Here is a 14,321-nt window from a genome sequence, read left to right as displayed (position 1 = left end):
TTCCAGCTGAGAGAGAAATAATACATGACTGATGCCATGGACGAGCCCAGTCCCCCCCCCCCCATGGGGAAAAACTTAAAGAAAGTTATTTATGCTGTGTTAAACCACATTAAAGACTCACACAGGGTACTGCATGAAGTTACAGGGTATTTTATTTAGTGCAAATTGGTTTGCTTACACCCTGAAACCACTTTGGAAAAAACAGATGCCTGACAAACAAAATCAGCAAGAGTGGAAATAAGGTGTGACCTTTACCTTCCTCACTGCTCTCCTTGGGACCAGTTTCTTCCAAACCCAAACCGAAGAGATCGGAGTCATTTTTCAGTTTAAAGGAGTGGACTGTTGATTTCACAGGCTGGGGTGGCTTTGCCAACGAGGTATCGTCATCAGATATTTCAGAGAGATCTTCCCGGACCGGGAATTCATCCTAGAGACAAGAAAAGGCACACGACACAGACAAATCTTTCAACCAAAATCTCTAAGCATTTTGTATACAAAGACGTCAGATGTCAGCAGGTGGGGAGGAAGGAAGGCTGAACTGAGCAGTTATTGCCTGGAAATCAATGCCCTTGATCTTATAAGCTCTATCTATTTCTTGCCTTGGTAAAATGTCTCGGTAGCATTGGTACTGGAAAGTGTGCTCCGATAACTTAACATTTGTGCTACCAAAATCAATTTTCTGATGTAAAGGGATTAAACGAGACCTTCAACTGTGTTAGCTTAACAGCATCAGCCTCTAACTGCCCTAGAGAGGCACCTCTGTTTTGGGGAAAATCAAATCTAATAGGTTGAAAACTCACCTCCAGACCTGACAGACAAAACCTTTTTCCTGTGTAGCTCTGTGGGGTCTTGCGTACCAGAGGCAACATGCAGCAGGGCTAAAGAAGCCATTTGTGTTTGCAGAATAACTCCCTGCATTGAGTCAAAAGGGAACGTGCTCCCAGGGCAAATTTGCCCCTTCAGTGTGGGCTAAAAACCAGGATGCTGCAGAGACTGGATATCACCCAAAAATCCTCTGTCTCTGCACTACAGGAATGGAAATGAAGTTTAATGATCTTCTAATACCTGCTGGCTGATCCTCTTCAGAATTCATTAACCATCCTTTCTTTATGTCCTCCATACTGACCAAACACGGTCTCGCTCTGCTGCTGACCTAGGCAATGTTCCCCTCCTCCTTGCTAATGGTGGTGTTTTTATTGCTTTGCCTTACTGGTAAACCTTGAACTTGAAAAGCCTTCACAAATTGTGGGGCACGTCCCTGACACTGTTGCAATGGCAAGCTCCCTCACAAATCCTGTTTCTTGTCATCGCATGCTAAGAGAAGTCAACTTGTTGCAAATACTTTTGCTTTCATATTAAAGTGCCAGGAAAAGCAGGTACTGAAACTGCTAGACAAATGGAAAATTCCTTAATAAACAGCATGACGCATAGGCAAGGTCAAAGAAACTGGGACAACTGTCCTTTCTGGATTCTGGATGATGCAAACACATAGAACACTCCTGAATACCAGCTAACCCAGACACCAGGAGCACCCCTGAACAGCAATTGCCCATCCCAAATCATGGTTGGCAGTTTCTAGAGATTGCTGTGCTGGCTGCAAGTGCAGATCACTGAAATCAGGGACATCTAGAGCCACAGCAGCAAGTTCCTACTAGCCCAGAGAAGATGCTTGTGTTTTCTCCATCTTTAATACACGACACGTGCAGAGGGGACTCCTGCTGCAGCCTGTGTTTGAGCAGACACCTGCAGGCAGCACTGAGCAGCTGCCCACGTGTTCAGCGTCCCAGAGACATTACAGCTAACCTGGCTATACTGGAAAGTCCTTCTCTGGCAGATTTTCCTACTTCAGTAAGGAGCTTTGCCAAGCAAATTTTGTTATGGCCTTTTGATTGCTGGACTGACTGTAAGGAGCTCACCTGTTCTCTCTCTCTTTCTGGCATGCACACACTTCTACCTATTAAACTTTGGGTGAAAAACCATTAGATTTGTATTTCACACCTTCCACATTGCTGGACTGACCGTGCTCTGGACTTACTGAGAATAAAGAGCACATTAAAACCTGTAAGTACAAACCTTGTTGCCGTGTGGCTTCAACAATCAGAGCATTTGTGGGTTTATGCTTCTATCAATCTCTTCAGGTTGCTTAGCACCTGACTTGCTGCGACTGCCACTGAGAGATGGGAGAGCAGATGAAAGCTCTGCTCAGTGAGGTGCCTCAACACTTCAAGCTCAGCTTCACAGCAGCGCACAGCGATTCATGCATGTTATTTACCATTTTCTTCTTCTGGCTGTCAGAATCCTCACTTTCGAAGTCTGGGTCATCCATAACAAATGAGAGCATCTGAGTAGCTATTGGTCCCTCTTGATCACTGTCAGACTCCTCAGGCTTTTCCTCTTTGACCACTTTCTGCTTGAGAGCATGTCCTTTGCTTTGGGAAGTGGTCTTTGGGGCCTGGACTGCTGCTGGGGTGGCAGCAGCAGCAGCTGGCAGGCTAGCGTTGAGCTTGCCACTGCTGTTTCTTTCGGGCCCAGAACGTGGAGGTAAACTGTCTGGAGGCTTCAGGTCAGTTGCTTTGGTCAAAATTGCTTCACTCTGTGGTTTCAGAGAATTTCTGGAAGACCTGAGAAAAAAGAAACAAATTGTCAGAGTCTGTCCACATTCCCACTCTGTAAAGCAAAGCACAAACACCAATTAATAGCTGAGCCTGCCTCAAGGGCTGCAATGTGCACCTCAACAGGAGAGGCAGTTCATCCTAGGGGGGTGTGTGTGTTCAAACACATACCACTCAGAGGCTGAAGACGGTCCTCATCCCTGAGGATGCTCATGCACAGGTGCCTGCACCAGCGGGCCACGCCTGACTATCACCCACAAGATGTGGTATGTGGAGAACATGATCCAGTTCATTGTTCTCCAGCACAGGGTGTGGTGAACGACTTCCACTCCCCTCACCACAAGACTCCACTCCTCTGTCCTCCTTGCACTGCTATGAACAGACGTTCACACGCTCAGTTACAGTTTCTTGTTCAAACTTGAGAAAAAGGCTGGGCCATTCCCAAACAGAAACGTACCAGCGACCACAGGAGCACAGTGCTCAAAGGCATGCTGCCTAGGTGCGGTGCAGAAAACACCGCACAAAGCAGTCACACCTAAAGTAAATACAGCCCCAGCTTACAGCTGAAGGAACGGGCCGATAGAGACACCAGAATTTCACAGAGGCCGCACAGAAGTCAGTGGCAGGACCAAGAAGAGGCCCAAGTTTGCCAGCACAACCCCACATTTCAGGCTGTGCTTTGTACCTTTTTTTTTCCTGCTCCGTGTCAATATCTTCATCAGGTATGAGTACAACCTTAGAGTCCTTCACCTCTTCCTCTTCCTCCTCCTCACTGGAGAGGGTGACATTCTTGCTGGGCACCCGTTCTGCTGCCAGCGTGGGTCTACTGGGGATTTTGTCATCCAGATCCAGGTCGTCTTGGAAACCTGCCACCATGGGGTTCCCCCCAGGCGCCTCTCCATCGCTGCAAGACAATGATCAGACACAGCACCCCCAGGATGTGCTAAGACAGACATGCCTCCCCTTGAAAGCAGACTGCCACTTGCCTGGCTTTTCCGGCCAGCTTCGGGGTCAATGTCCCTCAGTCCGGGGCAGCTGCACTGCCAGCCTTCCCCCTGCACACTGCCCAGCCGCTGCCCCGTTCAGGCTGGACCTGCGCCCCGCAGGCTGCAGGGGTGGCACATGCCCTGTACAAAACGGGCCGCAGAAGGATGTGTCACACAGTGGCTGCTACTCCTCAAGCCGAAAATAAGTGGCTGGAAAAGGTGAGCGTCCGTGCTACAGAGCAGCCTGTTGGTTCAGCTCTATCAGAACATCTCTGGTCCAACATGCAAGGATCAGTCAATTAAACAGTGGGAATTGCCTGCCTTAATCCCCACGTCCTGTAATTAAACCTGTCCATATACTGCCACTACTATGGGAATTCACTTGCAGCTATTAGCTTCCTGGAATTATTTCTGTTTCTCTGGTGCTCCCTGAAGCAGGCAGCTACCATAACCACGCTTTAACATTTCCCAAATTAAATTAACCTAAAGTCACACTTTTAGAGCTAGGAGTCTGTCAGACTCCCTGGATGTAACACAGTTATGTGTTCAGAGGCATCTCGATAGAGAGCTTCGCAGCTGAAATTACCAGCTGAGGGTTCTTGTCTGAATGTCCCCAGGACTCAACAATTTTAACATTTTCTGAAGGATTTGCTCATGTCAGGAATATAGGTATTTTCCCCAGCCTCAGCTGATGAACCTTTGCATCACCTTTCCTCATTCTATTTGCTTTGCCCGCAACAGATTGCCAGCTCCTTCCTGATAACCTACCATACACAATAGTCACTGTCCTTTTAATGACTCGATATGGACTGTACAAACACAGCCTTCATTTTTACGCAGACACACACAAAAAAATAAGATTATAGCTTGGAACAGATTAGATTTTAGAGGCACAAAAGGAATCACAAAAACCTAAAATCCTTAATCTGGAAGAAGGTGGTGTTCGTGGTCACTAGCACATGGCCAGCACTGGAAGAGACAGCGGAGGATGGTGTGCTGATGGGATGGGAAATGCCGAGGACCTAACACAGTCCGGCTGATTGTACTACTCACTCTGGCTCTTCTTATGGCTAGTTACTGGTTTACGAGTTAGCTTTAATAAATTAATACATCTGCCAACAGATAATGGAGTTATTTGTGACATATGGGACACCACGCTTATGACAACCGGTGCAGCACATTGAGAGAGATTACAACCAATGCTTGTCTGGGTTAGAATGCTAAGATCAGGGCTAACATCCACTCCCTCCTTCTGCTTTTGGTGTGGATCCCTCTGCTTTCAGGACTCACAGCACAGCTCCCAGCTAAGCAGAGGCAGGCTGCTGAAGAGCCCCTTCATCATTAACACTGCTGCTCTCATACCGAGCCAGAAAGGAGGCACACAGCCCGTCCCACACAAAGGAGAAGAAAACTGGTGCCCAAAACAGCCTCCAAGGCTGGAGGAATTACAAGTGAGCGATTTCTGAGGTCTGTGAAGAACTGGCAGGGCTTCCTATTGAAATATGCTGAAAAGAAAATGGAGTTGCATCCTAAAAATGGCAGGATATTATTCTGAATTAGTGACACTGCATTTCTTTAACATGTCACTCCTCTATTAAGCCCAGGGACTCTTCAGAGATTGCTGCCACTGCCACTGTCCTTCTACTGCACACCATACGAGACTTGCAGCCTTTAAAGCATTCCTAGTCCGAACAGAACATCCACGTGTGTACACACACCTGCACAAAGTAGGTCGTCTCTCTTTGCAGTGAATACACTACCTCCATCTATAACTTCCACACAAACGGCTGAGTGACAGCTTAAGAGCAAAGCTATGGAGTGAACATACGTCAGGAAAATCACTGCTGCAGTATAAACAAGGTCTGACAATGCAAAATTAGTATCAGCTTGTGGTCCTGAGGTTCCAGCTGGAAGGAATTCAGAGCATGCAAAAACAAGCACATTGCACCACTCTCTCCAGCACTTGACACGCTGCCAAGCCTGCGTTAGTGTTGAGCCAACGTGTTTGCAGGCGCAGGTACCCACCAAAAATGACTATGCTCGCCAAGGTCTGTGTCTGAGCTACTGATCAAAGAGCACATTGGGGTTTCCTCAGTGAGCTCTCAGTCGCATACACAGAACGGCTGCTGGTGATGAAACAAATCCTGCTGCAACCCGAGCACATGGTCTCAAGCCTGGATTGACCATGTTCCACCAGCCCTGCTGTGCGGCCAGCGGAGCCAGCCCCACGGGCAGCCAGCAGAACCCTCTTGCCACATCACTTTTTGGGGCTAGAGAAAGACAAAAAACCCAAACTCTAATAAAGCAGGTAAGCTGAGGGAATCACACGCCGCAGGATGAGCCTGCATGACTACATTCTAGGAGATGGGGGTCTTCTGGTGTGAACCAAACAGTGTCCTCAGCTTCTCTCGCTTGGTCTAGCACAGCTAGGTACCACTATATAAATAACAGATGCCATAAAAGCAAAGAACCAGTTCAAAGCCCTTCCAATGTAAGGACAAGGAAATCTAATCAATGTTTAAGATAAATGTCTAGTGATGCTGAGAAGACAGAACAGGAATACTATTAGGCACAGCATAAACTCGCTTTCAGACACCTAGGGCCCACCCATGGGCCTAGGCCAGCCTAGCCCAGCAGGACGGAAGAGGGGAGTCTATTGGGAGCCAGATTAGCTCCTTCAATACAGTTGCATACACACTGGCTCAGGGCATGCGGCTAAAAAGCAGTGAATTAAGTTCCGAAACAGCAAATTGGGAGATTGAACTGCCTTCCTAATTAACCGGTAAAGAAACTGATTTGGGGAGTTCTCTTTATTGTGAGCTAGAGAACCATAACACGCCATTAAACAAAACCCAGGACTCCATTAATCTCTGTAGATCTGTGCTGGGATTTAGCTATAGCAACACCACGAGACGTCAGTTAGTGCTGAAAGTCTCGGCAGCTGTCTGATCTTTGGGCAAGAGCAGCCCTGTTGCACAGGCATGAGCTCATTCCTCACTGCTAGCACGCTTCAGGAAAAAAAAAAAAAGTGTTTTTTCTAACATTACTGCTCCATGTCAGCTCTTGCTCCATTGTTTAGAGACATTATGGACTAGGGAATGGGAGAAGTTCGCATGACATCACTGCAAAAGAAATCAAGAATTCCCTACATCACCAAAATGGACGAGAAATACTAGACTTTACAGTCTCTTTCTGAAGCTCAGAAAGGAAAAGCAAACAAGTTCTTATGAATGGAAGCAAACACACCCTTGAGTTCAGGAAGCAGTTCAGTTACACAGCATAACATCCTGCTTCCAACCAGAACAAGACCTTCCCCTCTTCCCCGAGGAGTTTCCTTCCATGCGAGAGAGCAGCTGGAGTGTATGGAGCTCTGCCTGGGGATGGGTGAGGAGCCAGCTGAGAGCTTGTGGGTGAGGATTCGAGAGAGGGACAGGTAAAGGTGACGCTATAATGGGTGCCTGCTACAGGCTGCCAACTAGGAAGAACAAGTGGATCAGGCCCTCTACAAAAAGATAGGAGCAGCCTCATGTTTGCAGGCCCTCGTCCTCATGGACTTCAACCACCCCCATATCTGCTGGAGGGACAAGACAGCAAGACGTAAGCAATGGAGGAGGTTCCTGGAGTGCTGCGCTGGTTTTGGCTGGGGTAGAGTTAATTTTCTTCACAGTAGCTAGTATGGGGCTGTGTTTTGGATTTGTGCTGTAAAGAGTGTTGATAACCCAGGGATGTTTTCATTCCTGCTGAGCAGTGCTGACAGAGTCAAGGCCTGTTCTGCCTCTCACCCCACCAGCGAGTGGGCTGGGGGGCACAAGGAGTTGGGAGGGGACACGGCTGGGACAGCTGACCCCAGCTGACCAAAGGACTATCCCACACCCTATGGCGTCATGCTCAGCATACACAGCTGGGGGAAGGAGAAGGAAGGGGCCGACGTTTGGAGTGATGGTGTTTGTCTTCCCAAGTCACCGTTAGGCGTGATGGAGCCCTGCTGTCCTGGAGATGGCTGAACACCTGCCTGCCCATGGGAAGGAGTGAATGAATTCCTTTGTTTTGCTTTGCTTGTGTGCGCGGCTTTTGCTTTCCCTATTAAACTGTTTTTATCTCAACCCACGAGTTTTCTCACTTTTACTCTTCCGATTCTCTTCCCCATCCCACCAGGGGGGAGTGAGCGAGCGGCTGGGGGGGCTGAGCTGCTGGCTGGGGCTAAACCCCAAGTGCATTGATGATAACTTCCTCCTCTGAGTGGTAGAGGAGCCAGCGAGGAGAGGTGCTCTGCTGGACCTCATACCCACAAAAAATGAGGGGCTTGTTGGGAAGGTGTCAGTCAAAGGCAGCCTTGGTGGAGTTGAGGATCCTGAGGGCAGGGAGGAGGGTAAAAAGCAAGACAGACTTCAGGAGAGCAGATTTTGGCCTCTTCAAAGATTTGCTTGGAAGAGTCCTGTGAGATAAGGCCCTGGATGGAAGAAGGGCCCAAGAAAGCTAGTTAATATTCAAGAATCACCTCCTCCAAGCTCAACAGCGGTCCATCCTAACGTATAAGAAGTCAGGAAAAAAATGCTATGAGGCCTGCGTGGATGAACAAGGAGCTCCTGGACAAACTCAAACACAAAAAGGAAGCATACAGAGGGTGGAAGGAAGGACAGGGAGCCTGGAATGAATACAGACACATCGTTCAAGCATTCAGGGATGAAATCAGGAAAGCTAAAGCCCCAGAGGAATTGAATCAATGTATTTAAATACCTGAAGGAGGGTGCAAAGAAGATGGAGCCAGGCTCTTTTGAGTGCCAATAACAGAACAAGAAGCAAGGGGCACAAACTGAAACACAGGAGGTTCCCTATGAACATCAGGAAACACTTTTTCCACTGTGAGGGTGACTGAGCACTGGCACAGGTTGCCAGAGAGGTTGTGGAGTCTCCATCCATGGAGATATTCAAAAGCCACCTGGACATGGTCCTGGGCAACTGGCTCTTGGAGGCCCTGCTTGAGCAGGGAGGTTGGACCAGATGACCTTCCAACCTCAGCCATTCTGTGAACGTAACTCTCTCTGCTTCACACGTGAAACGCGCTGTGCACTAAGGTGTTCTCACATGAGCTAACTGCAAGACTCTTGCTTATGGACAGCAAGGCAATTCCTCTCATTTGGGTAAGAGAAGTAACTACAAATTCTCAACACACAGCCCATTCGTCTGACACATCTTCAATGGCTCTTCAGTTTCGGAGCTTACATTTGGTTACAGCACACCTAGAAGAAATGCTGGCAAGCTGCATAAGCTTAACGTTCAGATACCTGCTTTAAAATGTTCAGGAGACATGAACGCATCTCTCTAGTATGTTCTCAGGCTTTGTTCCTCACTCAGATGCAAGGGCAAAACAGCTTCCAGTATTTCGTTTTTTAAAACCAATAAAATCTCCATTAGGTTTGAGTGGCTTCACAGGAGAACTTCTGTGTTATTTAGGCTAGAGATAAATTTCTGCAGCAGTAGATTTTGTTGCAACTACAACAGCCTACTCACTGCAGTAGAAACTGATTATTAGGGATGGTGCTTACAGAACTCTTATGTTGCTCCTGGGCATCATGGGGCTGTAACTGGCATCTTGAAGGAAATCAATTATTGCAGGTGATGGTCAGAACCACATCTACATCTCTGAATTTCAGCACATCTGGCTTATTGTGGTAGGCCCTTTTTGGCAAGAAACAGAAGGTGAAACTGCCAGATCACTGAGAAAACTGTGTGAACTACATAAGAAACCAGAGCAAGACATAGATGCCAAACTGCAGAGAAATAATGAGCATTTGAATTTGCGGGGATGCACTGCAAGGTCTTCTCCTAGGGAAACAGCTGTTGTAACTGCAGACGGTTACCACTGTCATCAAAGGACGAAGCTGTGAACAAGTGTCCTCTCTGTGCTCTGTGAAAGCCCAACGGTGTCTGTCTTTCTGCCCCCACCAGCTCATAAGCACTGGAAGGCTACCAAGACTGGGGACACAGCACAGAAGGTATCATAGCAGCCAAGAACATGACAACTCTGCAACCAAGGAGCAGGGCTCTTGCACCAACTGTTTGAGATGTTTGGCTTTTTGTTTAGTTTCACACCTATTTGCTTCCAACGACTGATGCTCTGGAGAACAGAAGACTTTGTTAATAATCCAGCCTCCTACCCACAGCAAGAACTGCAGCTAAAGAGCTCTAAGGGCACACTCCACAGGACCCAGTCCTTCGGCAAAGGAAGGTCAGGCTTGGCTCTCCTGACATTTCCTTGTCAAACACTGAAAAATATCCCAGCTCAGCCACAGCTGCAAGCAAGATGCTTTGTAGGCCAGCATGCTTCTAGCAACCACCATTTTTTTTTTTTTTTTTTTTTTAAATAAAACATCCACGTGTTTTACCATCACAAGGGATGATGATTCAGGCTGACCTGCATTAGACAGGCATCGAGCCTCACACACAGCATTGATTTCAAGTTGTGGTTGAACTAGAGAACACTGAATCATGACAAAGATGTCAAAAGATGCAGAATCCACTCACAGATGAGCTGTATCAGCGTTTAATTACCCTCCTGGTTAATCCAGTGTTGATGACAAGAGGCAGCAGGCAAGGCCTATTCTAAGCAGAGGGATGTAGAGCCTGTGAGTATGCTAAGGTCACCTCTTAAGTGACAGTCTGCTTTCAGACAGCTTGCTGCACATCCTCTTGTCTGAGCAGCTCAGTATACACAATCCCTTTTCCCTTTTTTTTTTTGGTTAAAAAACATCAAAGCCAGGAAAAGGAAAAAAAAAAGAAAAGAAAAAAAGAAAATCCAGCCTACAGCATAAGCACAGCTCTCTGCCATTTAGAGGACAGAATTATAGAATCATAGAATAGTTCGGGTTGGAAGGGACCTTCACAGGTCATCTAGTCCAACCCCCCTGCAATGAGCAGGGACATCTTCAACCAGAGCAGGTTGCTCAGAGCCCCGTCCAACCTGACCTTGACTGTTTCCAGGGATGGGGCATCTACCACCTCTCTGGGCAACCTGTTCCAGTGTTTCACCACCCTCATTGTAAAAAATTTCTTCCTTATAGCTAGTCTGAATCTACCCTCTTTTCGTTTAAAACCATTACCCCTTGTCCTATCGCTACAGGCTCTACTAAAAAGTCTGTTCCCATCTTTCTTATAAGCCCCCTTTAAGTACTGAAAAGCCACAGTAAGGTCTCCCCGGAGCCTTCTCTTCTCCAGGCTGAACAACCCCAACTCTCTCAGCCTTTCCTCATAGGAGAGGTGTTTCAGCCCTCGGATCATTTTTGTGGCTCTCCTCTGGACCCACTCCAACAGCTCCATGTCTTTCCTGTGCTGAGGACCCCAGAGCTGGATGCAGTACTCCAGGTGGGGTCTCAAGAACAGCATAGAGGGGCAGAATCCCCTCCCTCGACCTGCTGGCCACGCTTCTTTTGATGCAACCCAGGATACAGTTGGCTTTCTGGGCTGCGAGCACGCATTGTCGGCTCATGTCCAGCTTTTCATCCACCAGTACCCCCAAGTCCCTCCCCACAGGGCTGCTCTCAATCCCTTCATCTCCCATCCTGTATTGATACCAGGGGTTGCCCCAACCCAGGTGTAGGACCCTGCACTTGGTCTTGTTGAATCTCATGAGGTTCACACAGGCCCACTTCTCGAGCTTGTCCAGGTCCCTCTGGATGGCAACCCAAACCTCAGGCGTGTCAACTGCACCACTCAGCTTGGTGTCATCTGCAAATTTGCTGAGGATGAACTCAATCCCACTATGTCACTGATGAAGATATTAAACAGTACTGGTCCCAGTATGGACCCCTGAGGGACACCACTCATCACTGATCTCCATCCGGACATTGAGCCGGTGACCACTACTCTCTGGATGTGCCCATCCATCCAATTCCTCATCCACCGAACAGTCCGTCCATCAAATCCATATCTCTCCAATTTAGAGAGAAAATCCTTTAGAGAGAAGGAACATTAGAAATGGACAGAGAATAAGAAAGGCACCCCCTAAGACTTTTCTGGAATCTGCAGGCAAGCATGCACTGACACTCCCAAGGGAGCACGACCCTCTCCAGCCTTCCTTCCAGAATCCCACCGAGCCATGGAGTGCCCCCAAGTGTCCTCGAACAAACACAAAAGTGTCCTTTTGTAATGCCTCAGGAATGGCAGTACCAGGCCATGAAGGAGTCCGGCCATGCTTTGGGCCTCTGCAGCGGGAAAGTATTCATTAGGCAAAACATAATATCCCTGCAAAGTGCACTGTGTTCCAGAAGGAAAATATCTCAAATGTTTTAGCATGTTTGGCCAGAAGAGAAATCCCTTTCTGACCCAGAGCAACCCAGTGGTTTAACACTGAGCATGAAAGCAAGACAGCAAAACCAGGAAGGTGATAACTAGCTTTTACTGCCGTCCCTCATTCCCAGGGAGCAGTGTGTATCATTAAACGGGAGACAGTGAATGCTACGCCTGACTATACCGCAGCCAGAAAGGCTTAGGGGCAGCTAATTGCTCTGCAATCACTTTCTGAACAGTTGCAACAGGTTAGCCAGGCCCGAGCCATCATTCAGACTGCACATCCAGATATATCCCTGTCTCACCCTCCCTCCATCCTCCCTTCCTTACCTTTCACTATCGACACGGTGTTTAGTCTGCAGTTTCCCTTTGTCCTTCTGTGGGGCTGGGTCTTCTAGAAAGCTGTGGTCCAGGCTGTCATCGGGAACAAAGTCCTCCACGCTCTGTACTTTTGCAGGGGCCTCAGGGTGGGGAGGAGGAGTGGCAGCAGCAGGATCTGCATTAGCAACAGTAGTTGTAAAACACAGTTCACCACAAGCAAGACAGAAATTTACTTTTCACAGATCTATCCTGTCCAGGGCCTCTTCAGCACACAGACAGCAGCCATGAAGTAGGACCTCTGCTACACAGCAAGGGAAGAGGAAGGTTATGAACAGCATACTCAAACAAGTTCAGAATCTTGCATTAAGGCATTCACAGACGACACATGGCTGCTGCGGTTTAAGATGCACCAGGCTGACCCAGGCTCTTAAACAGTCTGAAAAACTCTCTAGCATGGTAGCCGACTCTGCTCTACAGTGAATGTTATGACTGACTACACCACAGCCAGATGTTATACCTATGCTGTGTGCACTGCTCCTGTGTGATGTCCCTTCATTATTCTCTTCCCTTTTCCAGACTGTTCAGTTCACCAACTCACCTCCTCTTGCTTTTTCAACGGTAACTGTCAAAGGCAGGATTTTTCACACTGTGCTTTTAGATGCCCTATGTAACCAAAAGCTCAAGAGCTATGGCAAATAGACACTCACTTTAATAAAGCTTATTTGTAGAGACACTGTTATCCATCTTCAAGGTATCAGGATGAAATCTCATGAAATTAGCATAACCGACAAGCCTAAGGCGATTAACCTTTCCAGATTTTGCAACATTCAACCTTTTTCTTCTACCTGAACTGCACTTCACATCTAGGCTCTTTTCTTTTGGGTGAACAATATTTGTATTTTTTTCTAGATTTTGCTCTACTAGTACAGCTTTCAGATCACTTTTGCATACAAATAACACTATTACTAATGCCATAGAGTAGCGTTGGTGTAAGAAAAAACACAGCCAAAAGAATTACTACTGCAAGACTTCAAGGGAAAGCTTAAATAGCAGCTCCCATAAAAAACAAGTATTACTTTGTGACAGTAATTTTTCAACTGCTTTCCAATTAGCTAGTCCCTAGGTATGTTCCAGTAGAGGTGCAGACCCTTGGCACACTACATAAACCTAGTAACACTGACAGATCAGCTTTTCCTAGCTGCCTTTTGCAACCCTCCTAAAAAGCACCCTTGAGATACCAGGATTGCAGGACACAGGCTAAAACAGTTCTCAAGCTAAGTGACAGATTTAAAAAAAAAAAAAAAAAGAAGAAAAAAACAAACCCCAAAGATCATAACACTGGTAGAAGACCACTTGTCTTTCTTCTACATATCAATATGACAGAGATTTTTTTATTGACAAGGGATTTCTAACATTTGCTCCAACATTCGCTCCTCCTTGTTTGTTTGTTTCTGGGTAGGAAGAGTTGTAAACAAGCTGAAATGGGTGTACTGTGTCACACCAGGTAACAGATCCAGGATGCAGAACATTGTGTGCAGATCTAAAACTGAAAGATTTCAACATCTGAAACTGCAAACCGTGTTCCCAGCACCTCCTCCTTTCTTTCTGTGGGTGTCTTGAGAGTACTGTGAGCCCTAGGGATTGACAGTTTGAGAGGGAAGGTATTTCCAAAGGGTGATTCAAACCATGTCATGCTAATGATTTTTAGGCAGTGCCAGCTCTGCAGCTCCAGTTAGCTTTGCAAACAAAGCAAATGTGACAGGCAAATTAAGGTTCAGATCAGTAAAAGTACATGCAACAAAACCCTCGATGCTTCTGCCCTGCAACTTCGTCCAGCAGGGGTTTGGACCGAACGCTGCACTACTCTGCTCCATTGTGTACTAGCGCTAAGGAAGAAGTCAAGGCGGGCTGCCCTCCTCCTCAGACCAGCTCTGAAGGAGTCTATTTCCCTTGAGGGGAATCCGCTGCAGAGCCTGGACTTACGTGATCATTTCTGGCTGAATAACCTTTAAAACCAGCACTCCGCTGTTCTCCATTAACACACAGGAGCTCCTTTGAGCTGCCAGACTTTTGTGAAGACAAAGCTTCCAATAGCTTCTCTAACATTTTTTCTTGC

General features: G+C 47.2%; 1 protein-coding gene across 2 annotated transcripts in view; it reads right to left on the bottom strand.

The window, feature by feature from the left end:
- Nucleotides 1–14,321, bottom strand: part of RABL6 (RAB, member RAS oncogene family like 6) — a 59,501-nt gene that overhangs the window by 4,319 nt on the left and 40,861 nt on the right. For both annotated transcript variants that reach the window (XM_072882682.1, XM_072882683.1), the window contains 4 exons: nt 12,215–12,380; nt 3,298–3,516; nt 2,273–2,621; nt 256–427 (listed from right to left, as the gene is read on the bottom strand). In XM_072882682.1, coding sequence (XP_072738783.1) covers nt 256–427; nt 2,273–2,621; nt 3,298–3,516; nt 12,215–12,380 — 906 coding nt within the window. The remainder of the gene's footprint in view (nt 1–255; nt 428–2,272; nt 2,622–3,297; nt 3,517–12,214; nt 12,381–14,321) is intronic.

The sequence above is a fragment of the Ciconia boyciana genome, chromosome 18 (genome assembly GCF_034638445.1).
Source record: "Ciconia boyciana chromosome 18, ASM3463844v1, whole genome shotgun sequence".
Lineage (NCBI taxonomy): Eukaryota > Metazoa > Chordata > Aves > Ciconiiformes > Ciconiidae > Ciconia > Ciconia boyciana.
The sequence above is the reverse complement of the archived record's forward strand: the minus strand, read 5'-3'. Positions and strand labels throughout refer to the sequence as shown.